Here is a 28,000-nt window from a genome sequence, read left to right as displayed (position 1 = left end):
TGAAATAAAACGAAAAATTCTTGCAAATTGTTTACATTTCAAGACACATTCCTTTTATCAATGAATATAATCGAACATACAAACATTATTGATAGTTTAATACAGTTATCAAAAGTTGTTCTTTACAATTTACATGTAAACACACTTGACCGTTCGCATATGAACAGTTTACAGAACACAACGCATTTCGTTCAGTATATATATATATATATATTTAAAAAATTGCACCGAATCACATAAAATAATCAAGCTGTAGAATTGGTAGGTTTTATTTCTTAAAGGACATGATACAATGAAATATGTTTTAAATTTAAGAAACTATTAAAATTATTAGAGGCCTTAAAAATGATTTAGAATTAAAATGGCTACAGTTTGTTACAGCATCAAACACGATCGAGAGAGAGACTAAATAAGTAAATACACATTAAAGAACTTGTGTCCAAATCGAATTTAAAAAACAATAACAAAGTGAACGCATACATTTTACGTACTTTTAAATATATATTTTTTTATTGCTTAGATTGGTGTACGAGCTCACAGCCCACCTGGTATTAAGTGGTTACTGGAGCCCATAGACATCTACAACGTAGACGCGCCACCCACCTTGAGATACAAGTTCTAAAGTCTCAGTATAGTTACAACGGCTGCCCCACCCTTCAAACCGAAACGCATTACTGCTTCACGGCCGAAATAGGCAGGGCGATATACTTTGAAAAATCGTGTATTGATCTCCGAGCAAGTTTTCCAGATAATGATTAGCAACTGTATCGCAATGTGTAAGCAATATGTGACGTCGCAGTGTAGCAATAGATAACTCTAAAACAGGGCTGTCCAAACTATATACTTTTGCTCGGGCTAATTAAATTTACTACAAAAGTGGAAGTGACGCAGAAAAAAAATCAGTTTTAATTTTTTTTTAAAGAATTTTATAACCTGGTAACTAAGACCTTTAGGTCGTTGTTATTATGAAAAATGATAATATGGAGTGAAATGTAATGAAGATGATTAATTCGATACATTAATCAACTGGGATGAAATGCAATGAGATGAAATATAATCTCAGTAAAATGGTGGTCATTTACTGAGATTTTTTCAGTGGGCTTTATGGAGTATTCGAGAAGTTACGTCCAGCGGCTTTGTTTCATTTTCCCACATTTGTACACTTTCACAGAAACTAGACAGTTAATAAACCACCGTTATTACACATTTAATTCAGAAGAAACACTAAATATACAAAATAAAACAATACACACAACTTCACTCCTCGCGTTCCCGCCAAAATGTCCTCAATCAGTTTTCAAGTTTAAAAAAGTAGGGTAATAAATACTTTCCGGGAATTCCTCCAATAGTAAAAGATAGCTTCAGTTTCAAATGATGTCACGGGAATGAAAAGTTACAAGAAAGAAGATAAATTATACCAAATTATATTATGTTTTGACAAAGAATTCTACTATCCAAACTTATAACTAGTCAGGTCATAAGTATTGTCACACAGTAAAAACTTTTCTTTTAGAATGCTGGCCACAAAAAAGTTTATTGAATTCGAATTTCGAATTGTTCATGAAAATAAAAATGTACACTTTTAGAATTTTACTCATTTTTTAAATATGGAGTGGACGATTAAAGAAGACCGTGTTGCAGTTATTGCGTTGCATCGTTGCGGTTACGCGCCAATTCAAATTTTTAACATACTGAAAATTTTTAATATAACCAAAAGATTCGTTTATCGTACCATCAAACGATACAATGAAGACTCTAGTGTAGATGACAGGTCAAGAAGTGGTCGCCCTCGGTCTGTTAGGACTCCAGCAGTGATAAAAGCTGTGAAGGCGCGAATTCAAAGAAATCCCAAACGTAAACAGAAACTGTTGGCCCTTCAGATGGGGTTAAGCAGAACCACGGTGAAAAGGGTGTTAAATGAAGACTTAGGGCTTCGGGCATATCGAAGAAAAACAGGACATCGTTTGAATGCTCGTCTAATGGACCTGAGACTGAAGAGATGCCGCGCTTTGTTGAAGCGGTACGCGGGAAAAAAATATCGGGAAATTCTTTTTTCGGATGAAAAAATTTTTACCGTAGAAGAGAGCTACAACAAACAAAATGATAAGGTGTACGCACACAGTAGTGAAGAAGCGAGCAACCGTATTCCGCGTGTCTAACGAGGTCATTTTCCATCCTCGCTCATGGTATGGTTGGGAGTTTCTTATTGGGGCTTAACAGAGGTACATTTTTGTGAGAAAGGTGTAAAAAAGAATGCAGTTGTGTATCAAAATACAGTCCTGACGAACCTTGTGGAACCTGTTTCTCATACCATGTTCAATAACAGGCACTGGGTATTCCAACAAGATTCGGCGCCAGCTCATAGAGCGAAGAGCACACAAGACTGGCTGGCGGCGCGTGAAATCGACTTCATCCGGCAAAGACTGGCCCTCCTCCAGTCCAGATTTGAATCCGTTAGATTACAAGATATGGCAACACTTGGAGGAAAAGGCGTGCTCAAAGCCTCATCCCAATTTGGAGTCACTCAAGACATCCTTGATTAAGGCAGCCGCCGATATTGACATGGACCTCGTTCGTGCTGCGATAGACGACTGGCCGCGCAGATTGAAGGCCTGTATTCAAAATCACGGAGGTCATTTTGAATAAACTTTAGTGTCATAAGAATCTACGTTTTGTTAAGTTCATTTTGGTATATGAATGGTTACATAATGAATAAACTTGTTTCAATTATTTTACATTAAACATGTGACAGAATTTATGACCTGACTAGGTATTTATATCCAAAACTATTTTCTGATTAAAACATGCGTCGCGGGCTGTCTGGACAACCCTGCTCTTTAAGATCATTAAAATATTAGTGGATGACGATTGAATTATACAACTAAAGTTTAAATGTAAGTACAATGAAAAGTCTTATCGGTTTAAAATAATAATTTGAAAATGATTAGGGAATGTGTGTTTACCTGTGTGCTTAGTGGGAGTTTTTAACATTCTCGATAGCGTAAAAGTAAAAGTTAACTCAAGTCTGTATGCAGTTGAAACAGCGTCCCTAGCGGCAAACATAGCCAAATTTGAGTTAACTTTTACGCTATCGAGAACGTTAACTCGCACTAAGCACAGGGAGCCCGTAGACAAATGCCACATGCTGCTGCGCCTCACAAGATTGAACTCTAAAGATGTTCAGGACAGAAATAGACAGGACTCTTGTACCAAAGAGTCCGAGTTCTCGATACATTCAATCACCATTAATATTTAGGGAAGAGAAATTTGCTACATTGTACGAAAGGAATTTAGTGTTAGTAACCATAGCAAACTGAGCATTCTCCAGAATAATGAACAAAATATGCCCTTCAATACAAATCAGCCCTAAATTATACAGCACTAGCGACCCGCCCTCGCTTCGCTTCGGAAACTGTAATTTATTATTGATTTCTCCACTATTTAATGGATGTTATTATACATAATATAAACCTTCCTCTTCAATCACTCTATCTATTAAAAAAAACCGCATCAAAATCCGTTGCGTAGTTTTAAAGATTAAAGCATACATAGGGATATAGGGACAGATAAAGCGACTTTATTTTATACTATGTAGTGATACGGCACATTTTTGTTAAAATTTCTCTTTTCTCCGCATCCCATGTCTACCCAATGCTGAGTGTAATAAATTTAGTCTAGCAAGTTTACATTTTATTTGGAATCTTTCAGTTTATTTATATTACAAATAATCATATTCTGCAAAATAAATTTTACATTACCTGCACTGCAAGACATGCAGTACAACAATGTGCTCAGAATCACACATAACTCAACCAAGTGAACCTTCATATATTCACCACAAATTACGGTCCGTATTACTCCAAACAACCAGTTTTCTTCTTTTGAAACATCAGTTGCTTCTGCACCACTAATGAAACTCAAAACCTTTGCATTAATTCGACACAAATGATCTAGCTATTACAACTAAAGGCCTAGTTAACACCGAGTTCCAAACAGTAGCAAGTAATACTTGTGATTACTTTCCAAAAGCACTTTATTCACCTTTCGAGTGGCAAACCTTTTTACACTTTTTTTTATTGCCCTTGTAGGCAGACGGGCATACGGCCCACCTGATGGTGAGTGGTTACCGTCGCCCATGGACTTCAGCAATGCCGGGGGCAGAGCCAAGTCGCTGCCTACACTAGTACATTACTACCAGACGTTCACATCTTCACGGGTTCCAGTAACTGTTGTTGTGTAAATCACTTTTAATACGACTGTCTCACAACCAGCACAGCACAGAGCCCCACACCATACATCACTCTTCCTCTGGCGGATCATTCACTTCTCCACCTTCTTCTTCTCTCCTCGCTACCGGCACTAATTCTATGACAGGATCCGCTGTAGCTTCAGCGAGGTTTGTGACGGATTTCGACTTGAAGCACTGGAAGTCTACGTGGCGGCTCTTTGCTTCCTCCTTCTCCCAGGACATGTGGATGAACGGTCTCTGGACATAATTGTAGATGACTTCAGCTCTGCCGCCGGGACGTTTGCGAACTTTCTCCTTGTAAGTCGGGTACCCTTCGACGCCAAGCCTTATCTTTTTTAGTCCTCTCTCCTTCATTACTTGTTTTGCTACGTCCCTGTAAAATTTATTTTTATTAATACGCTTTTATTAGCTTCAGACGTATGTATGTTTGTTACGGAATCTTTGAACATGATTTTGGATCCTCTTCAAAACGTCGGATTAACTCGAAATTTGGTATACTTCTTAAGGACAGAATCACAATTCAATATATAAAAAAAAACGAAAATAAAAAAATTTGAGAAAATTTAAATTCAACTAAAAAATGAAAAATAAATAATAGTTTTATTGTAAAAACGCGTGGGGTGCTCTTCAGGATATTATCAAAATAACACTTCTACTCATATCTGTTCATAAAATATTTATAACTACTGATACCATGCACCACACGCTTTTTTTTGCAATAAAATATTTTTTTCTTACACTATTTTTAATTCATATTTATTATAATTTATTTTCTATTTTTTAGTTGGATTTTTTATAAAAGCGTATTTTGTTAGTTTTTTTAAACTATTATCTATTTTTAGTTAAAATGTCTGTTATTGTTAAGTCTTGCTTAACTGTAGTGAATTTACAACTGTAAATTGATTGGATTGTAAAAAGGAAAACATTCAAAATTTATTTCTTTTTATTACCCTTTTAGGCAGACGAGCATACAACCCACCTGATAATGAGTGGTTACTGCCGCCCATGGACTTCAGCAATGCCAGGGTAAAGTACCTACCGTAAGATTAAAATCCTAAAATTATATACTAGGAATAGAAGGAGGAAGCACCAACAACGTCTTGAGGGTACTAGCTGAAAGACTTGATGGCCCAACCCTGGGTAGATTCATCAAGTTGCATGTTCTACATGCTGCTTGATGGGGCTGCCAGGGACGGAATTGATTGATTTATTTAAATACTAACATAGTTCTTAAGTTTTTTGTAATATTAACACAATATGAGACTGATGTCTTGAAATAAAAGTTTTTTATTTTATTTTTATTATTATTATAGTAAAGACCCCTGACCTAGGCTGATTAAATATCTCACCGATTCTCAATATACTTGAAGAACCTATACAACGGTGTGGACAGCACAGTCTGACTGTATTCGTCTCCCATCTGGGGAGGATATTCCTCGTCCCAGTCCACAGCATCATCATCGAGCAACACCACCACGTGACACTCGCGGTCTCCGCGCCGAGCAGACTCCACCATCAGCGGGAGTACGAGACGCTCCAAGAACGATTCAAACTGACGGCGGGCACCTTCATTGGATAGCTCATGTAATAAGCCACGGAGGTTCTGAAATTTAAACATTTATTTACATAATAGTTGACATTGTTATTATTTTCTCTACCACATGTAACAAAATAATTGGTTCATATACTCGTACTATATGTAATCTAGTTTTAATTATATTTATGACTCGCTAACACCAAAGTTACAACACCGTACAACATCAATCTCACCTGGCACCTCACTGTGTTAGCATCAAAAGGCACCAACAAATAATCACAGGCCTCTCGCAGCTCTTGCACAGACACCGTGGGGGGACAGCGAATTGTACCTCCTCGGTAATATTCCAGTATAGCTCTGAATACGGTCGCGGAGATACCTTCAGCTACTTCATATTCGCCTCTTTCATTTGGATGTGTAAATTCTATCCCTGAAAATTGTCATTTCTTTTTCTAAGCTGTTTATTGAATCTCCCTTGCCAATTCCATCTATATCTCATATTTCAATGTATAAAATAAAATGCGAATCACTTGATACATATCACGTTATAATTTACATGTTACAATTCCAATTGTCATACTTTAGCTATTTTGTTAACACTGATTTTTTTTTATTGCTTAGATAGGCGGATGAGCTCAAAGCCCACCTAGTAATAAGTGCTTACTGGAGCCCATAGACATCTGCAACGTAAATGCGCCACCCATCTTGAGATATAAGTTCTAAGGTCTCAGTATAGTTACAACGGCTACCCCACCCTTCAAACCAAAACGCATTACTGCTTTACGACAGAAATAGGCAGGGTGGTGGCAGCCACTCGTACAAACTTACTAGAGGTCCTACCACCAGTGATTACACTAATTATACTTTTTGGGGTTTGATTTTTATTACACTGTGTTATTTCTTTAGCATGGAAGTCAATTGTGAACATTTGTTAAATATGTATTATTAGAAATTTTTTTGTTTCAGTTAAGCTACCAGATAACTGTTGAGCCCAAACAAGCTTACTGAAATAAGTGCTTACTGGAACCCAAAAGCTACCCCACCCTTCAAACCGAAACGCATTACTGCTTACGACAGAAATAGGCAGGGTGGTGGTAGCCACCCGTACAGACTTACTAGAGGTCCTACCACCAGTGATTACACTAATTATACTTTTTGAGGTTTGATTTTTATTACAATATGTTATTTAGCATGGAAGTCAATTGTGAACATTTGTTAAATATGTATTTCATTGGAAAAATTGTAGTTTCAGTTAGGCTACCAGATAACTGTTGAGCCCAAAAAAGCTTACTGACCAATGGCCAATAAATCAGTTTTCAACTATTTGCATAAACTATCAACAGTCTTCATCCATTTGTGGATTAGCTGTATACAAACCTCTCTATATCATTATGAATTATAAAGCAAAGTACATGTGTCTAAGTTATTTACTGAGTGACAACTTTAACCAATATCTTTATGATATAAGCTGTTTATTATCTGTCTATTGTAGGCTGTTCCCTACCTTGCAGTAATAAAGTAGATGAAGAGTTATTGGTCTGACCTACTCAGGCAGTTAAGGAAAATACCAGACAAAAAAAGAGGGCACAATTGAACATTAACAAAGATGCCCTTTCTATCAGTCTGTCAGTGTTAGGAAGTAGATTGAAAAATATTATTGAGACAGCAATTTTCTGTTAACTGGGCAGTGACATTTGTGACTTTATGTCATGCTGTAACTACTTAATTAACTAATAGGCAGTAAATCAAAATAGTATTGATTTTCAATTACAGTAGTCAATATTAGTATTTTGTGACATTAATTGTTGATCCCAGCAACAATATAGAGGTTTCAAAACTAACTTTTCATTTAACTTGAAAAAGGCTAGCACAAAATAAGATTGCATTTCACTTCTTTTCTTAATTTTCAGGTATACTCAAAGCAGTTTCTGAGAAACTGTATGAATGCATTTTGTAGTCTATAACTTTATATTAATTATTACTTAATTTCATCAATCAATTGTTTAGAAAGTCGAACTCACCAGAACTAAACATTCTCCCAAGCATTGTGTTGGGATGCGCCGTGAACTGAGAAGGATCGACGACAAACCTCGTATTGTCCACGACCAACGTGATTCGGTCATCTCCGAGTTGGTGCTTCGGAGCGTTTTTCGGAGGTTCCTGAGCTGAAGAGGTCGATGGCATCGGGTTACTAGACGAACACGCCCCGGACTGCATTGTAGGAGCGCGGGGCCTGTTCGATACTCCAGATCGCTTTGAGAGACGTCTCCGACGCTCCTCCGCGTCTCTGTTGTACTCTTCCGAGCCACTGCTGCTATCAGGATAGAAAAACGACCTGCGATCACTCATTGCCTCACCATGTGCCTGAGAGTCAGACATACGCGCGTGCTCGTCTCCGCGAGCTTTTACATCACGGTCCACACTCCGGTGCCTCCGAGGCGGAGATTTATACGAGCCTTTCTTTGAAGATTTCGTTTTGGATAATTGTTTTTCACACTAGAAACTGCACGTCGACACCTTTGTTTGACTGCTGATCATAGATTATATACAAAAACTACAAAATGACAGTACCTGTCAAGTGTCCATCACTTGAAAAGCTTTGTTTTTAATAAAAGTTACATTTTACTGCATTATCATTCTATAACTTAATTCTAATACTACACAAATTTTCAGATAATAAATCAAAATGTGTGCCATATTAATGCAATAGAAGAAATCATAATATGTAACTTTAATTATAAATTGTACCTGTTACAATATCTACTGAACTAAATTATCCTTTGCTATATATAATTTTCTTTACGCTGACGATCCATCTTAAACATTTTAATTTTTACAACTACCGCAAATCTCCAAATACTTTTAATATTATTTTAATCACCGCTTTTCGTCATGGATGGACACTTGCTTGGTGCTAGATACCAATCATTGATCTGTGGTCACACTGCTGACTGACGGATGTTGGCTGTTGACCGTTCCGTTGTCAAACACGAAAATTGGTTAATTTTGTAAATTGTTTTTACTAAAAATAGTTGTAAATACATCCCACCAAATAAATCTGTGATTTAAATTTATAAGTGAACGTTATAGTAACTAAGATAAGAAGAAAAATAGTGTGACTTAAGATATTGTAAGAAAGTCGTAACAAGTGTACAAAACCAGGGCGGGTCGGGTTTTTGCTTTTTATTTCGTTAAAATGGAGAGTAACGAGGAATATCACGACCCGGATTACCCGGAAGTTCCTGTTAGTGTCAAGGAGGAACCTCCGTGTGTCGCTCAGGAAGAGAAAGTTGAAAAAATCAAATCTATAATACGGCGCGAATTTCAGAATGAGCTGGAGGCAAGACAAAGCGAAGTGGTGTTGATCGATCAAAGGTAAAACGTTTATCAATCATTCTACTCTAACATTAAGCTTTCGATTTAGTTCGAAACTTAAAATATATCGGAAAAGACGTTATGAAAACACCATGTGGTGTATCAAAACAAAACTGGTAATTTTGAAGGTTATAGAATTGTTTTTAAAAACATGTACGATTTGGATGTCTCGTGTCATTGTCAAGGACTATAATGATGACAATAACATTTTCTTTCTTGGCGTGTAATTGTTTAAAATTTGTAATAAAAGATGTTCCTGTATTTGAAATGGGGTCCTCACTCTCCCATTCTCGAAAAAAAAACGGTTATATCTTAGGCTGTGTGTAAAATAGCATTCAAATCATATGTTCCCAACTATCATCACAATCTGTTCAGTAGGTTTGTTGAGGTGTACATACATAAATGCACAGCCATAAATCAGTGATTGATGAGGAGGTATACTTAAATAAAGTAACAAAAGCTCTTACCTCATTACTCATTGTAAGCTGATTGTACCATGTCTGCCAGCTTATCTGAAGTTACGACAACAACTATACAGCTTGGATCATATCATACCATACTTTAAAAAAAACAACAACATGAATTTTAGTATTACATATTTGTCAATATCCATTTCTACTGTGTATTAAATGTGTGTGTGTAAAATCAGATAGACCGTATTCTAATGAAAAAGTTACTCTTTTTTTGTGAGGTTCTCTGTCCATCTGTACTAGTCATTAAATTACATAAATTTCATAATACCTCACATAAAACATCTAAACCAAAAATCAAAACAGAAGGAAGCACTAAAATTTCTGCACTTTTCTCTACATTACTGTTGAAACTATTTATGTTATTGTTAATGTTTTGTCACTTTTGAAATACAATTTTGGTTGAAACTACTTTTAAAGTTAAATTTCACAACTAATGTTAAGATTTATACTTTAATCGTCCCTAATCACTAAAAACGTAGTTGAATTATTCAAAATAATAAATTTAAGATTGAACTGTAAATGTATTTTAATTATGTCTACAATTCGCAAAAACTAGAGAAAATATTATGAAGCATCGTGAATCTTGAAGTCGTCGTGGCCTAAAGGATAAAACGTCCAGTGCATTCGTATGTTGCACCGGTGTTCGAATCCCGCAGGCGGTTACCAATTTTTCTAATGAAATACGTACTCAACAAATGTTCACGATTGTCTTCCACAGTTAAGGAATAACATCGTGTAATAAAAATCAAACCCGCAAAATTATAATTTGCGTAATTCCTGGTGGTAGGACGTCTTGTGAGTCCGCGCGGGTAAGTACCACCGTCCTGTTTATTTCTGCCGTGAAGCAGTAATGCGTTTTGATTCGAAGGGTGGGGTAGCCGTTGTAACTATACTTGCGACCTTAGAACTTATATCTCAAAATGGGTGGCGCATTTACGTTGTAGATTTCTATGGGCTCCAGTAACCACTTAACATCAGGTGGGCTGTGAGCTGTCCATCCATCTAAGCTATAAAAAAAAAGCATTATAGTTTTCATAAATGTCCAAAATGTGCAGTTAATTATTATTAAAATATACAAATACAGTTATATATACAGGTACTAATCTATAACAGTGTTAATGCACTGTCGATCATACTGCGTTATCGCTTTTGAACTTATTCACAGAAGTCTGACCTGTGTTGTTGTGTTCCGAACTTAATTACTATAGTACATTAGGTACTTTGATAAGGCTGTGCCCCTGGCATTGCTGTCTTCCACAAATGATTGTGACCACTCACTATCATGTGGGCCACATGCTGCCTGCAATAAAGACAATAAAACATTTATTTATTTGGGAAACAAACAGTACAAGACAAACATATAATATTAAAAAAAATAGCTAAAACAATAACCAAATATGTTTCCACAATCAAAATCACATTAAGTAGAAAGTGAACAGAGAAGATAAATTTAGAAATTTAAGTTACAAAAAAAAAACAAAAGCAACACAATACGCACATATTATTTTGAACATCAACTTACACTATAAAAATATAATAATCATCACATTGTTGCTTAATTGTAATCGCCATCCATCCAAGAATGACAGATTACACAAAATGACGTCCCAGGGTTCTAGTAACTTCTTGGCTTCAGGAAAGCCATTAACTAGCCGTCTGCCCATCCATAAAAATCTGTGAAAACTGGTTTCATCCCATGAGTATATCTGGTATGTTTGGAATTATTAATATTCCATATAAATAGGAACTAAAGTTATTGGTAATTAGTTGTGCTATATTGTGAAAAGCAGATGTTAATTGTTACATTCTTCGGCTAAAGAGATCCCTGTAATGACCAGGGAAGAGGCCCAGAGGTAAAAATCGAGATATTTTGCATCCATGATGTGAACTAAAAAGAAATGATGATGATGATTCATCCGACCGATTTCGGCCATGGTGACCACTTTGACTCCTATCCGTCGATTTGGCGCTCGTACGCTCGAAGATGGCTTATATAGCCTATCTTCGCGGCAAACCTCCTTGCGCATTGAGGGCACGTAAGGAACAGAAATATAATATTGATTAAAAAATAGAAATTTGAAATACCCTTTTTTACATCACTGACATTTGAACCACATAATATGTGTATGTGTACCTTTATTATTAAATGGTATGTCATGCTAATCATGATCTGTTTTTGTTTTATAATTGCACTGCACTAATGCACTTATTTTCCATTTAAATTCTGTAATAAATACTGATAGTCAAAAACTGTGTTGACTTAATCTTTGTGTTTGCCTGATAAAATACAACTGAGTCTTGTGTTTCTACTGTTGTCTCCTATGATTATAGTATCTTAATACCGGTAACAATGTAATTAATAAGTTTGTTAGGATAAGACTCCCCACACGGGTGAAGAACGTAATAATGTTGGAGAATTAGATAATACGGTATGATAGATAGAACTGTTTTGCCTTGCTTGAATCCTGGATTCTTAGGTGTTTGTGTTCCCCCACTCCATACGCCGGCTTAGGGAATGTCGAGGAAGACCAAAAATGTCCAAGTTACTTTTCACGCGATTTGAGAATGAGGCATCAGGTGATGGAAGATAGCATTTCTCGACCCTCGCTAATTCTGACCTAGAGGTGTACACCACGGGTATGAGATTGCGGCGTCCTCTGATGGTGGTGGCCCCGACTACCACCGAATCGTAAATGATGTACTGCTAATTTTTTTTCGTTGCTCCTGAGTTGCGTGTAAGGAATGTCACGCGATATCCAGCTGCCATTTTTGGGGTCAGGAGGAAATAATCGAATTTCAGTCACTGTCGCTCGTTAAACCGCGTTAGGGTCACTTGAAGCAGGCTGAGGGCAAAGAGGGCGTTTCAGGCATATCGCTTATCCCCCTCCACCCTCTCCCCGACTTAGTTTGCCCGTTAACGGAATTTGAACTTAACCACCATAAGAATAACATGTATTTATGCATAGCTGTAAAAATACTTTTCTGTTAGGTTTATACTTTGTTATTAGGATTGGGATGTGTTCCAAAATGTTTAATGTAATTATTCTGCTCTGTGTGCTTAGTGAGGGTTTTTTAACTTTTCGACCGCGTAACAGTTAACTCAAATTTGTATGGAGTGGGAACGTTTGCCTACATTTGCCGCTAGGGGCGCTGTTCCAATTGCACAAAAATTTGGGTTAGCGCGATCGAGAAATGAAAAACTCGCACTAAGCACAGTGTTCACTACATTTCTTCAAATATGCGACTGTGGTACCGATAAAACTCAGGATTGAACCAGTTAAATCCGAAGAATGTAGGATAACATTGAGACCACTTCTGAGAAGAGCCTCTGCCCAGGAGAGCCATAGTGTACGCGGCCCGAAAGCTATGAGTGATAATTTTTCACATTCAGGATGTCATCGTCACGTCGTCTCCTCCACCGCCTTCGATACGCTCTGGTGAGCAACTACTACAATGATCTCAAACTCAAATTATCGAATGCGCAGGTTGAAGATGAGATCGCTGCAATCAAAGACCCCAAGTCGAAAGCCGAGGTGAGTTGGAATCTCTGAGGTTGTTGTTCTTTTTTTATTACTTGGATGGGTGGAAGAGCTCACAACTCTACTTTTTAAGTTTTGAAGTCGTCGTAGCCTAAATGATAAGACGTCCGGTGAATTCGTATCTAGCGATGTAACGGCGTTCGAATCTCGCAGGCGGGTACCGATTTTTCTAATGAAATACGTACTTAACAAATGTTCACGATTTTCATTCCACGGTGAAGGCATAACATCGTGTAATAAAAATCAAACCCGCAAAATTATAATTTGCATAATTACTGGTGGTAGAATCTCTCGTAAGTCCGCGCGGGTAGGTACCATCACCATGCCTATTTCTGTCGTGAAGCAGCAATGCGTTTCGGCTTGAAGGGTTAGCCGTTGTAACTATACTTAATAATAATAATAATAATAATAATAATAATAATAACGTTAAATACGTTTTAAATGCCTATGGACTCCAGTGACCACTTAACACCAAGTGGGCTGTGAGCTAGTCCACTTACCTAAGAAAAAAAGAAAAAAAACGCGGTATGATCCCGTTGAATAAATGCCGTCCGTTATGTAAAAAGCCACAAAAGCTTATAACAGTTCGTACGTATACTTATTCAGATATCAACATTGCTACGCGAGGGGCAGCGTAACATTCACCCGTCGGTCAAGAAACTGCTCGGCAAGAAGGAGGTGGACATTTCGGAGATATTCAAAAGCAGAGCCCCGAGGAATAAATCTAAGAAAGATTATTCGGTAAGTTTATCTTCTTCCTTTCCTTGGGGGGTCGGCGCAGTATGTCCTCAGTTTCCATTCACTTCTATCACACGTCATCTCTGTCCTCACATTCATCTCTCGCTTCTCCGCTTTCACAAAGTCATCAGTCTTTCTTTTTTCGATGAATTCATATCTATACTCTATACTAATATATAAATCTACAGTGATTTTTACGGATGTTCCGTTATAACTACTGAACCATGCATCCGTTTGACTTGAAACTTGGTATACATATAGAAAATAAATGTACTTAATGGATAAGCTAATATTTATATGAGTGTTGGACTCCCTACACCAGTTGCAGGGGCGTTAATGATGAGAATCTTTGTGGGGGTGAGAAATAATATTGTTAATTTTAAATGCCCAGCGAAGCGGACGGATACAGCTAGTGTTATATAATTTTGTTGTCGATTGTCCGACCTTGACTGAACAGCCTTGAACTCTAAACAAAATTAGAGGGGACCCTAAGGCTTTGGCTCCATGAAACGGGATAGGAATATGTGAAGGGTCATGCATTTATGGTCCTTCGAGCCTATAGACCCACTTTGAGAAATGGGGTTGAATTCTCATCTGTATTACGAATTGAAATTGACTATTGCTTCGCGGTACAGATAGGTGTAATGGTCGTGCCTACCCGTGCGGGCCCACAATGCGCCCTACCACCAGTAAAGATGGTCACAGTGTGCTGGTCTCAAGACCATCCTTCCCTTAGACCTGCTCTATCCTGATACCAATTAACCCAGTTTTAGGCAGTAACACAATCCCGATACCATCCGCAGGCCATGCTGCAGAAACGTAACTACACCATCTCGGCAGACTCCACGAAGACGCTCCGCCCCAACATGGAGATCAAAACTGAACCCGCTGCAGAGACGAGTAGACCAAAGAAGATCCCGCGTGCTCTGAAGCCGAGCGCCACCGTGCTGACTCTGGACGAGGGAACCAGGAATCAAATGAAACATAGATATAGAATAGTTATAGGTAATGTGCTAGAGGCTTTCGTACGCAATTTAGCGGTAATATCTATATCCTAGCGAGGAGAGGTCCTGCCAAACTTTTCAGAATATAGATAACATTGCGTGTGTGCGAAAAAAAATTGAAATGAGCGCCACTGTGCTGACTCTGGACGAGGGAATCAGAAATCAAATGAAACATAGATATAGAATAGTTATAGGTAATGTGCTAGAGGCGAAAATTGTTCACGATTGACTTCCACGGTGAAGGAATAACATCGTGTGATAAAAATTAAACCCGCAAACATTATAATTTGCTTAATTACTGGTGGTAGGACCTCTTGTGAGCCCGCGCGGGTAGGTATCATCGCTCTGCCTATTTCTGCCGTGAAGCAGTAATGCGTTTCGGTTTGAAGGGTGGGGCAGCCGTTGTAATTATACTTGAGACCTTGAACTTTATATCTCAAGATGGGTGGCGCATTTACGTTGTAGATGTCTATGGGCTCCAGTAACCACTTAACATCAGGTGGGCTGTGAGCTCGTCCACCCATCTAAGCAATAAAAAAAAAGAAGTACTTTCCATTTGAAGAAGGACATGTCATAACGCTCGGGAACACCGTGGAGCGGAGTTCATTCCATAGCCGGATGGTACGTGACCGCAGTGGCTCCAGATAGTATGGATGACCTCTACTCTGCGATGGTAAAAACGAGATTAGCTGATAGCGATGACTTATCATTTTTTTTTTTATTGCCCCTGTAGGCAAACGAGCTGATGGTAGTGGTTACCGTCGCCCATGGACTTCAGCAATGCCAGTGGGGCAGAGCCAAGGCCCTGCCTACCAAGAGGTCTGATGTTGATGGGTTTGGTCGCAGGGAACACGTCCAAGTACACGCCGGCCGCGTCCCGCTCGGACCGCTCCACGCACAAGTGGCTGCTGTACGCGCGCGGCCCGCCGCAGCATCCCGACATCTCGCGCGTCGTCACCGCCGTCACCGTCAAACTGCACCACTCCTACGCGCCGCACCACACCGTGCATCTCAGGTACGTGTGCCGGTCTAGAGCAGATTTTTTTTGTTATATTGCTTAGATGTTTGGACGAGCTCACAGCCCACCTGGTGTTAAGTGGTTACTGGAGCCCATAGACATCTACAACGTAAATGCGCCACCCACCTTGAGATATAAGTTTCTAAGGCCTCAAGTATAGTTACAACGGCTGCCCCACCCTTCAAACCGAAACGCATTACTGCTTCACGGCAGAAATAGGCAGGGCGGTGGTACCTACCCGCGCGGACTCTCAAGAGGTCCTACCACCAGTAATTACGCAAATTATAATGTTTGCGAGTTTGATTTTTATTACACGATGTTATTCCTTCACAGTGGAAGTCAATCGTGAACAGTTGTTAAGTACGTATTTTATTAGAAAAATTGGTACCCGCCTGCGGAGTTCGAACACCGTTACATAGCTACATACGAATGCACCGGACGTCTCATCCTTTAGGCCACGACGACTTCAAAACGACGATGTAGACAACATGATCTTATTATCTATCCAGAATATTTTTAGGAATCGTCGTGGCCTATTAGATAAGACGTCCGGTGCATTCGTGTTGAGCGACGCACGTAGTCCTTTTCCTTTCATCGAGTTTGAAGTCACAAAGATTCTAAAGAAGTTTCACTTCAAAAAATATACCATCATAATTTTTTTATACGTGTGTAAATGTTCAAATTAATCGTCAGCTCACTGAGTTTCTCGCTGGAGATTCTCAGTGGGTCGCGATTTCGATCCAATGGTAGATTCTGCGAAACACTGCTCTTGTTAGGACCAGTGTTGGGAAATTTTCTCAGGCCGAGCCCGTGAGCTCGCCCACCTTGCTGGACTAACGCCTTAGGCTACATGAGAAGTAAGGAAACAAAAAAGTAGGGAAGTCAAAAAAGTCTTCAATGCCCTCATCATGTGTGTAAATCATTCGTGAACATATGCCAACTTATCATTTTGTCTACAGCAACTTTATTTGTTCTATGTTCTGAGAAACCATTCGTATAAGAAAGCTATTTTATGTACGCAGCATACAATATTTCGTTTTCAGCCCCTAGGAACTCTGGTAATCTGGAAAGGCTCATCATTACCGGAAAAATAGAAGGCAAAAGACCTGGAGACTAAAGCCCAAAACGGTTGTCTCTCCTGGTTACTGAACAACTATGAATTCTGGTCAATGAAGCCCTCCACCAGACAAAAGTTTTTTATTGCTTCGATGGGTGGACAAGCGGACGGCCTACCTGGTTTTAAGTGGTTACCGGAGCCCATAAATGCCGACACACACCTTCAGATATAAGTTCTAATGTCCCAGTTTTTACAGTACAACGGCTGCCCCACCTTTCAAACCGACTCACATTACTGTTTCACAGCAGAAATAGGCAGGGTGGTAATACCTACCCGTGCAGACTCATAAGATGTCTTAGGTATAGGCGCAGAGAAACAGTGAAAAATTACAGTCTAAGACATCATCCACAACAACAAGGGAGAGAAGAATGTATGCAATGATCTGGTTGTGACCCTGACAATACCATTGTCCTAAAGCGCCAGTAATATTGGACTGTCCGTCTGTCTATTTTTCACGACCACAATAAATAACTATTGGTCTCTATTATTAAAATATGGGGTTGTCCGTCTGTCTATCTTGCGCCACCCACCTTGAGATATAAGTTCTAAGGTCTCAACTACAGTTTATTTCTTCAGTTGTTATTATTAACTTGCAGTAAACCACCTTATCACATAACGAGGCGAGGCTGGGGGGAGTTCCCGGCCAAGATCGAGCTCCACTTCGCGCAGCCCCAGCTGAACCGGCCCGCGCTCGTGCAGCACACCATCAAGCTGGACACCGACTGCACGGGCCTGCAGACGTTGGGTGAGCCCTGCATCAAGCAAGCTTTTTGAAGTTATACTTCTTTAGGCGCGTTATGAAAAATTTATGAAAGTGAAATTTTACGATGCGCGCGCGCCGTGACACAAAATTAACAGAATGAAGTTGCCCACTAAATCGCTCATTACAATACGACCGACGTAACTTGGCGAGTCTGAATATAGCCGCAGGTGAACTTTCCGAACCGAACCGAGAATTACCGAATTTATACGATGTCAAGAAAAGGGGTGTCCAATATGCGTGTTGAGGATGTTGTTTAATCGATTTTTTTCAAATTGATTAAAATTTAAATAAAAAAAAGGAATACATTTAATAAAAATAAAGTATAACTTCTTACGCGCGTACATAAGTACACGAACCCTTTTTTTGAAGTGAAACTTCTTTAGAATCGTTGTGATGTGATTTCAAACGCGATGAAACGAAATGAAACGAAACGAAAAAATAAGTGTGCCGCGATTGGCTGGCCGAAGCGGCTCCGAGCGGCGCCGACAAATCACGAAGCGCTCCACGTGGTCTCGCGTCCCCGACTAGTTCACTGTGTTTTTGACGTCCGTGCACGCTAGCGTGGCTCTCGGAGCGCACAGAGATACTTTTATTTCTATTTAATTTCACTTCTACCGTGTGTGACTTGTACACGAACCATTTTTTTTTATTGCATAGATGTGTAAACGAGCTCACAGCCCACCTGGTGTTAAGTGCTAACTGGAGCCCTTAGACATCTACAACGTAAATGCGCCACCCACCTTTTGAGATATAAGTTCTAAGGTCTCAGTATAGTTACAATGCCTGCCCCACCCTTCAAACCGAAACGCATTACTGCTTCACGGCAGAAATAGGCAGGGCGATGCTCTGTCAACGACTGAACCCCAAACTCTCCGCTCGCATTATACATTTTTTTTTATACATCTAACAAAATTACAAATGAAAGTTAGTCAAGGTGCCAAGATGAGAAACTTAAATATCTCATTTATTAACTTAATAGTTTACTTATTAATTCTAAAGCTGTCTCATTAACAATGTATGATATTTGAATGCATCAATATCATTAAATATTAAAACGAATCTAAGCTATAGACAGCCATAACACTTTTAGGATAATCAGAATTATATTCCGGACCTGACATTGGTATATAATATTGATAGATAAGACAAATGTTTGTGGTTATCAAAGATTCATTTTCCCAAATATAAACCGCGACTGAAGTCTTTATTAAATAAATAAACTTATGAGTACACTAGCCGTACTCGCTCGCTTCGCTGGGCAATTAAAATTAACATTATTATTTATTGTCATTATTATTAGGGAGTCCAACACTCATATAAATACTAACCTATCCATTAAGTACATGTATTTTCTACATGGATACCAAGTTTCAAGTCAATCGGATGCATGGTTCAGTAGTTATAACGGAACATCCGTAAAAACCACTGTAGATTTATATATTAGTATATAGATTATACAACACATATATAAAAAATAATTTACAATGTGGTGTTTGTGTTTACTCATCAATCTTAGAATATGTTTGTATATGTATATAAGTATGCTTTTGACACATCAGCTTATAGATTATTAGTTTCAATAATGTATTTAATCGTATTTCAGGTGGAGAAACATTGGTAGATGTTTGGTTATACAGCACGGAAGAAATGCTAAAATATGAATACAAAGAAGACACGCAAACCGACGAACAAAATGAGCCAACACCTGAACTAATACAACCTAAGACGGAGCCAGTAGAAGATGTGGAGTCGCAGGCAAGCTGTCAAACCGATAACTGGTTAGAGTTCTTCAGCAACGAACACAAAGACACATCCTTTGATGTTGACGAGATGATAATCAAACCAGAAAAGAAAGCTGAACTCGACATTAATTACTACGACAGTGAGCTAGTCGTGAAAACTGAGCCTCCGGAGCCTCAGACCTGGACAGATCCGTGTGAACGCCTCAACGAATTCCCCGATGAAATACTAAAGAAACCAAATCTACCGAAGAAGCGTATAGTGAAATACATGGAACCCACAACGGGGAAGATTTATTATTTAGAAATGGACAGAACGCTCGATCTCAGTAAAGTGCAGGAAATAGTGATCAATAATAAAACTGCTAAAATCAGTCCGATCAAATCAAACGGCCTGAAGAGTGTTAGAAATAGAAAACACGGTGTGTCATTATTAAAACCTAAGTTAAGTGCTAATAAAGTGAACGATTACTCTCATATACAAAACGATCATTGTTATCTGGCAACACCGCTTTGTAATGTTGCCGGTGTCAAAAAAGAACATTCGCTGTATGAGTTTTTGTGTTCGAGTATGAATAAGTTTGATTGTGTTAGGACCGCTGTAAGTTTTTTAGTGAAAAGAATTCCATTGGTGAGTGAAGACGCTCGGGATCCAGACTTTTTGAAGAACTTTCCATTTGTCGTTGATAATTATGAACGGTTTTGGAAGATGGATTTTGCTAAACGTAGGAATATTGAGGTGAGTTCCCATCGATACATTTTAAAGCTACGCTTGTATTAGCTTCAGACGTATGTATGTATGTAACAGAATCTTTGAACATGATTTTGACCTCCTTCAAAACGTCGGATTAACTCGATTTTTGGTATACTAATCAAGGACCGATGACAATTCAACATTTAAAAAAAAATTCAAAAATAATTGAAATTCAACTAAAAAATGAAAAATAAATAATAGTTTAAAAAAACTAACAATATACGCTTTTATAGAAAATCCAACTAAAAAATAGAAAATAAATTTTACACTATTTTTAATTCAATATTTTTTTTAAGTTGGGTTTCCTATAAAAGACTATTTTGTTAGTTTTTTTAAACTATTATTTATTCTATCTACAGACTATTATTTGGTTAATATGAATGAAACCAATTGAAATGTGTGAATGTGTCTGAATTGTGAGTGAGCTCCTATTTTAGTATATAATAATAGCATATAATGCAATATAAGCATAGCAAACAGCAGCAATATGAGGTCATCGTTCTAGTCTGCGAAGAAGGGCTCGACGAGTAAATGAACCCTCAGACACAGCCCACTGAGTTTCTGGCCGGATCTTCTCAGTGGGTCGCGTTTCCTATCCGGTGGTAGATTCTGCGAAGCACGGCTCTTGCTAAGGTTCGTGTTAGCAACGTCGTCAGGTTTGAGCCCCGTGAGCTCACCTACTCATTCTGTGAATCTATCATACCCCCTCGGGGTTAATAAGTAGGATAAAAACAAGTTAGTATTTTAGGAGGTTTAACGACAGAGGAAAGATTTCCACCGAGCAGGTGATATTGCTCAGTAGACGGACGCGGCGACGGTCCGAATGTTAATATTCGGAACTTGTGTATATGCGCTTTATCTTGAAAATGTCGTAAGCGAGATTCAGGCATCTGTCAAATATCTTTTTTTTTTTTTTTAATTTACATTTTTTATAATTCTGATAAAAATCTTGAAAAATTGAGTCAAATATCTTGTGTTGTATTGATGCTACCCGCCAAAGTGTATAATAATAGTTTCGTATTATCTCTCAATATTATCTATTTAAGGTGTACAACAACTCTCATCTCTGGTCTTTTTGGAGGGAACCCGAGGAGTGAAGTTGTGTGATTTGTTATATTTTGTCTATTTAGTGTTTAGGTTTAAATGTGTAATAACGGTGGCTTATTAACTGTTTAGTATCTGTGAAACTGCACAAATGTGGGAAAATGAAATAAAGCCGCCGAACGCAACTTTTCGGGATCCTCCAAAAAGTCCACTAAAAAAGTCTCAGTAAACGACCACCATTTTACTGAGATTATATTTCATACCATATCATCTCCTCTCATTTCATTTCATATTGTAATATTTCATAGAAATAAGAATATAAATTAAAGAAGACTTGACCTAAAGGTCTTAGAAACCAGGTCATAAAATACCATAAAAAAATCTCTTATCTCTTTGGTAATATGGGTCGGATAGTTTTTCATGAATCGTAAGGCAGACAACACTAACATGATGAACAAATATCCAAAAAAACTCTTCCCCCTCTTTATACCTGTTAAAGAAAACAATGTGCCATAACATTACACTTATTACGTTACAGTGGTCACGGGCGAAACTAATCAACAAAATATTAAGCGAGCACTTCATTAACAACGAAACAATATGGAGAACAAAGCAAATACTAATCTATTCTAGGCTGCACGGCTACTATCCCATACGCAAGGACTGCCTGAATGACAGATCAGAGACGTCAGACGATAACGAAAGGTTGACATCTGACATTAAAACGCTGTCAATCTTCGACCCGGAGTTATACAGTTGTCAGAACGAAGTCCTCAATTTGACGGGATCGGATGACGAAATCGACGTTGTAAACTGTCAGTCGCCTGTCAAAGTCAAAGTGGAGTTGCCGTCTGAAGAGGTGTTGACAGTGTTGCCAGTGGAAAACGAAGACGACAGACTGAGGTATTTTTATATTGAGAAGAAATGCGCTGATATCGGTATCGATTTACGATGTGAAGATATTGGAAACGGATATTCTTACAGGTGAGTTTAAGTAGTGATCGATTTTTTTTTATGTTATGTGCAAATTTGTTTTTAAATAATGGTATTAATTTAAACTATTCACGAAAACATTTATCTGATTTATCATCTTTACAATTTCTGTTAAATTATATCTCGTGATTAAGCGTAATCAATAAGTTGTTCTGGCGTACATGTGTGATCTCTGTTTTAGGGCAATCCTAAACATGAAGTTTTGTATGACTGTTTTTGAATGTGGGAACACATTAATAAGTGTGGCAACACAGTCAGTGTAGACGACAATAAAAATTTCTAGTCGTACGTGCACTTGTTCTACCTTAAAAGGAAAATAGCTTCGCTCTGAATATAGCTTTATTGAAGCGACCAGTCCAAATTACAGTCCACGCTCTACACAGTATCTGTGTGCTTAGTGCGAGTGTGTTAACGTTCTCGATAGAGTAAAAGTTAACTCATATTTGTATGGAGTTGGAACGTTTGCCTAAGTTTGAAAAACTCGCACTAAGCACACTAGTCCCCAAAGTAGTGACTTAATACTTTCTATTGTATTAAGCGTCAGATCAGTAAGACTAGGTCCCTTGTTCCCCAGCGCGGTGCACGCCGTACTGCTGTCCGCGGTCCGCAGCGTGGCCGACGAGCTACTCCGGGGCGCGCTCGCGCACAGCCTCGCCCGGACCAACACCGCCTGGCCGGGGTACGACCGATACACGCACTCTCATATACTGCCCTTAGTATTATTTGTTAAAGAAGACTAAAGTAATAAAATCTGTACATTCCCGAAAACCGTGTTAAGTGGAAGTGTGGACGAGCTCACAGCCCACCTGGTGTTAAGTGGTTGCCGGAGCCCATAGACATCTACAACGTAAATGCGCCATCCATTTTGAGATATAAGTTCTAAGGTCTCAGTATAGCTACAACGGCTGCCCCACCCTTCAAACCGAAACGCATTACTGCTTTACGGACTCGGTGCGGACTCACAAGAGGTCTTACCACCAGTGACTCCAGACATGATGCCAATAAAATAATCGACATCACAGTTTTACTATCTTGCAAACTGCGCAATGTAACACAATTAAATGTCGGGGTCAACGACCTCTCTCGACTATAATTGCCTACGATTGCGCGTTCCCTAAACATAAACTAAACGATAAGTATTCATGTAAATAGGGAAATGAATATTATCCCTTTTTGTCATGCAAATGACCGGTGCCCTACGCGGCGCACTGAAGTAATTATGTCGATTTCTGTTAATAAGCGCGCCTGGATTGCCTAACTTTGCCCTTTTTTTTTGTTAATGTATGATTTAGTCCTTTTTGCCTCTTAGAAATAGATTCATTCTCAGTACCATCAGATTCGTCTTTCCTAGAGTATCATCATCATTATCCTGCCCTTCTCCTAGTTACCTGGGGGTTCGGCACAACATGATTTCTCCTTCCATACTCTTCTATCATATACCATTTCTTCGCTCACTCCCCTCTTACCCGTATCGTCTTTCACGCAATCCATCCATTTCTTCTTAGGTCTACCTCTTCCTCTATATCCTTCCTTTTTCATTTCGTCTCATCACATGTCCATACCATCCCAAACGCGCACTTCTCAGCTTCTCTGTCACAGGTGCCACTTTCAGACTTCCTCTAACATATTGATTCCGTATTCTATCCATTCTCGTTATTCAACACATCCATCGCAGCATTCGCATCTCTGCTGCATGCAATCGCCTTTCCTAGAGTAATATATACTACATATTCCGACGCCTTAGTAAGAGGAACTCTTGAGCTGTTAGGTCTCCTTCGGAGGCGCTCGGGTAGCTGTTAGCAAATCCCACCCCTCCTGGCTGAGCCTTTGCTCGCCCACCTATCCTGGTGAAACTGGAAAGGCATCCGAGCCACCAGTAATCCTTCAATCATAAAAAAAAAAGAAAGTAAGAGGATCGAAGAGAAAAATCCGCATAATTACTTCAGTATGCTGTACGTATAATTACGCAGGGCATCCTGTGTGACAGTAACCAATAACATGACGATACGACGATGACCGGGAGTGGCAGTGTTGTGTACAGTGACGTCACGGTTGCAGGTCGTCGCACCGCCGCGAGCGCGTGTCGTGCGGCGCCGTGGCGGCGGGCGCGGCGGCGGGCCGGCTCGCGCTGCTCACGGACGCGGCGCTGGGGGCCGCGCCCAAGGACAAACACAACTTATAATATTACATTTATACCACAGCACAGCCGCCTTTTATTTATACTTATATTTAAGCTTCGCTTCGCTTCGGAAACTGTAATTTATTATTGATTTCTCCACTATTTAATGGATGTTATTATACATATAAACCTTCCTCTTCAATCACTCTATCTATTAAAAAAAACCGCATCAAAATCCGTTGCGTAGTTTTAAAGATTTAAGCATACATAGGGATATATGTCAGTGTGGAGATCCTCAACCTTAACGAGACGAACAAAGGTGAGGATCTTCAACTCAAATGTAAAGTCTGTATTGCTGTACGGAAGCGAAACTTGGTTTGTTCGCAAGGACTTGATAAGAAAACTTCAAGTGTTTGTGAATAAGTGCCTGCGTCAGATTTTGAAAATCTTTTGGCCTGAGAAGATCAGCAACAAAGAGCTGTGGAGGATCACTAAGCAGACACCAATGGAGAAGGAGATCCTTACGCGGAAGTGGCATTGGATTGGTTGACACACATTTTGACATTTTGAGAAAGCCCGATACCCACCTATCAAAAAGAGCACTGACCTGGAAAGTGTCTGGCAAGAGGAAAAGAGGCCGCCCCAGAACAACTTGGCGTCGCTCGGTGGAGCAGGAGCTAGGGGTCTTGGGCATGGCGTGGGAGGAGCTAGAACAGACTGCCCAAGACCGATGTAAATGGAAAAATTTGATTCGAGCCCTACACCCCAGCAGAGGGTAATAGGAAGGAATGATGATGATGAGGGATGTAGGTAGGCAGCGGCTCTGCCCCTGGCATTGCTGACGTGCATGAGCGACGGTGACCACTTACCATCAGGTGTATGCTCGTCTGCCTACAAAGGCAATAAAAAAAAAAAACAAAAAAACATATGGGACAGAGAAAGCGACTTTGTTTTATACTATGTAATGATACTGGGAGACCACTTCCGAAAACAAAGACAGACGATAGTAGAAATGACACCTTTGATGATGGGAAGTGATGAGAAGGAAAAAAATCGATCCTGATTTAAAAAAAAAAAAACATATTTTTAAAAGGTTTTTTTAGCATTATTTACACTCCATCGTGTAGTTTCATAAAATAGTATTAGTAGTTTCATAAAAAATACATTACTAAAAAAAAACCAGCAATGAAACACAAAATGAAAAACAGCTGATGCTCGGGTCAACGCCCGCGCGCTGTGCAGCGCAGACTCGCGCGATCCCACAAATCTATATATTAAATACGTGAAGCAAAAACCTTGTACCCCTTTTTACGGAAATTGCGCGGACGGAGGAGTATGGAATTTCTCACACTTATAGAGAATGTAGAGAAGGAGTGCAGAATATTACTATTTTATAAAATTATGCATAAAAAATACATTAAATCGAAAAAAAATAATTACACACACTACCATCTATTTGACACACACGCGCATGCATACTATTTTTTTATTGTCAAACTTTTCTCATTGCTTAGTCTGTTGTCAAATTGAGAATAGATTTTTTTTATTTTTTTTTATTGCCTTTGTAGGCAGACGAGCATACGGCCCACCTGATGGTGAGTGGTCACCGTCGCTCATGGACGTCAGCAATGCCAGGGGCAGAGCCAAGCTGCTGCCTACCATAAAGTACTCTCCGCAACCCTCGTTTGAAGAAGGACATGTCATAGCGCTCGGGAAACACCGCGGAGGGGAGTTCATTCCAAAGCCGGATGGGTACGTGGCAAAAAAGATCTTTGGAAACGCACTGTCGATGAACGCAGCGGTTCCAGATAATATGGATGAACCCTATTGTTCGTCTTTAACATTTTTGTCTAAAGTGTAATCTTGGCGAGATTTGTGATTAAAGAATTATAATAGTATTTGCCAATAGAACCATATTAGTATACAAACTTATAATTTCAATTAATTATAGTCGAATTTCGACTTTGCCGCTGTGCTAGTCTTTACCTAGAATATCTGTCGCTCATGTGTACATGAAAGTCTAAATGAAACAACCCCAAAAACTAAAAATACTAAACAAAATCAATCCCGCCAAAACAAACCGCTCCTTTTGCGGTGGGATCCAGACCACAGATCAATAAAGCATTAGACATTCCCAACTTTTATTTTATAAGCTTAGTTAACCCTACTGACTAGTTTTTTTGTGGAAGGACCTCTTGTGAGTCCGCACGGGTAGGTACCACCGCCCCGCTTATTTCTGCCGTGAAGCAGTAATGCGTTTCGGTTTGAAGGGTGGGGCAGCCGTTGTGACTATACTGAGACCTTAGAACTTATATCTCAAGGTGTGTGGCGCATTTACGTAGTAGATGTCTATGGGCTCCAGTAACCACTTAACACCAGGTGGGCTGTGAGCTTGTCCACACGTCTAAGCAATAAAAAAAAACTATTTAATACAACAATACAAAATCAATTGTATCCTGATGTAAGAAGAAACTAGTTACTACAAAAATGATAGAATATTAAATTAACCTAATCAGATACTCGTATACACAATTATAAAAACTATTTAATATTTATCTTTGATTTTGTACAAGAAATTAAAAATTAAATGGTACAGAATAATTTGATAGTTAAAACTGATTGCAATTATGATCGACAATTAATTAATCTGTCGGAATGCATTTAAAATGATCCTACCTTCTAGTACATTTACGGGTTCGTTGTTGCGTGACGTCACGTATTTAGCATAACAAGTACCCGGCGATGCTTGGGTCCTGATAAATATTATTAAAATGCTATAAACTACGCTTGTTAGAAATCTCATTCGAATCGTTCAATCATTTTTTTTTTATTGCCTATGTGTGTACGAGCTCACAGCCCACCTGGTGTTAAGTGGTTACGGAAGCCCATAGGCATCTACAACGTAAATGCGCCATCTACCTTGAGATATCAGTTCTAAGGTCTCAAGTATAGTTACAACAGCTACCCCACCCTTCGAACCGAAACGCATTACTGCTTCACGGCAGAAATAGGCAGGGTGGTGGTACCTACCCGCGCGGACTCACAAGAGGTCCTACCACCAGTAATTACGCAAATTATAATGTTTGCGGGTTTGATTTTTATTACACGATGTTATTCCTTCACCGTGGAAGTCAATCGTGAACAATTGTCAAGTCCATATTACATTAGAAAAATTGGTACCCACCTGCAGGATTTGAACACCGGTGCATCGCTCAACACGAATGCACCGGACGTCTTATCCGTTAGGCCTCGACGACTTTTAAAAACACTACCATGAACTACCATATTTTACTTTAATCCAGCGCAATGAACTCCGTTTAAAAATGGCATTGATAGCGGGTTGGGTTGCATTCCCTGTGGCCCGATACTATCACTTGACCCCATTGGGCTACATTAAGGATATTCAGCTAGTAGCTTGGCTCTGTCCCTGGCATTGCTGATGTCCATGGTCGACGGTAACCATTCACCATCAGGTGGATACGGTCTGCCTATAAGGACAATAACAAAAACAAAAAACCACCACCAATAAAACAAGATC

The 28,000-nt window shown here is 39.1% G+C and overlaps 2 protein-coding genes across 3 annotated transcripts; one reads left to right on the top strand and one right to left on the bottom strand.

The window, feature by feature from the left end:
* Positions 1 to 17: 17 nt before the first annotated feature.
* Positions 18 to 8,349, bottom strand: LOC101741519 (BTB/POZ domain-containing protein 10). The gene is made up of 4 exons (XM_004924947.5): positions 7,808 to 8,349; positions 6,020 to 6,216; positions 5,599 to 5,852; positions 18 to 4,622 (listed from the first exon to the last, which is right to left on the bottom strand). Exons 1-4 carry the CDS (start codon positions 8,163 to 8,165, stop codon positions 4,298 to 4,300), a joined length of 1,134 nt encoding a protein of 377 aa, XP_004925004.1. The 5' UTR covers positions 8,166 to 8,349; the 3' UTR covers positions 18 to 4,297.
* A 314-nt stretch (positions 8,350 to 8,663) lies between these two features.
* On the top strand, positions 8,664 to 24,546 carry LOC101741660 (uncharacterized). 2 transcript variants are annotated; one of them, XM_004924948.5, is made up of 10 exons: positions 8,664 to 9,161; positions 13,026 to 13,167; positions 13,780 to 13,914; positions 14,715 to 14,916; positions 15,762 to 15,930; positions 17,647 to 17,795; positions 19,417 to 20,291; positions 21,889 to 22,334; positions 22,918 to 23,022; positions 24,402 to 24,546. In XM_004924948.5, the coding sequence occupies exons 1-10, from the start codon at positions 8,983 to 8,985 to the stop codon at positions 24,523 to 24,525; spliced, it is 2,526 nt and encodes an 841-aa protein (XP_004925005.1). In that variant the 5' UTR covers positions 8,664 to 8,982; the 3' UTR covers positions 24,526 to 24,546. The 2 variants fall into 2 exon arrangements, with proteins under 2 accessions (XP_004925005.1, XP_062528354.1); XM_062672370.1 differs by having other exon boundaries at positions 9,036 to 9,161; positions 13,120 to 13,167.
* Positions 24,547 to 28,000: the final 3,454 nt, after the last annotated feature.

Source organism: Bombyx mori, chromosome 2 (genome assembly GCF_030269925.1).
Source record: "Bombyx mori chromosome 2, ASM3026992v2".
Taxonomy (NCBI): Eukaryota; Metazoa; Arthropoda; class Insecta; order Lepidoptera; family Bombycidae; genus Bombyx; species Bombyx mori.
The sequence above is the reverse complement of the archived record's forward strand: the minus strand, read 5'-3'. Positions and strand labels throughout refer to the sequence as shown.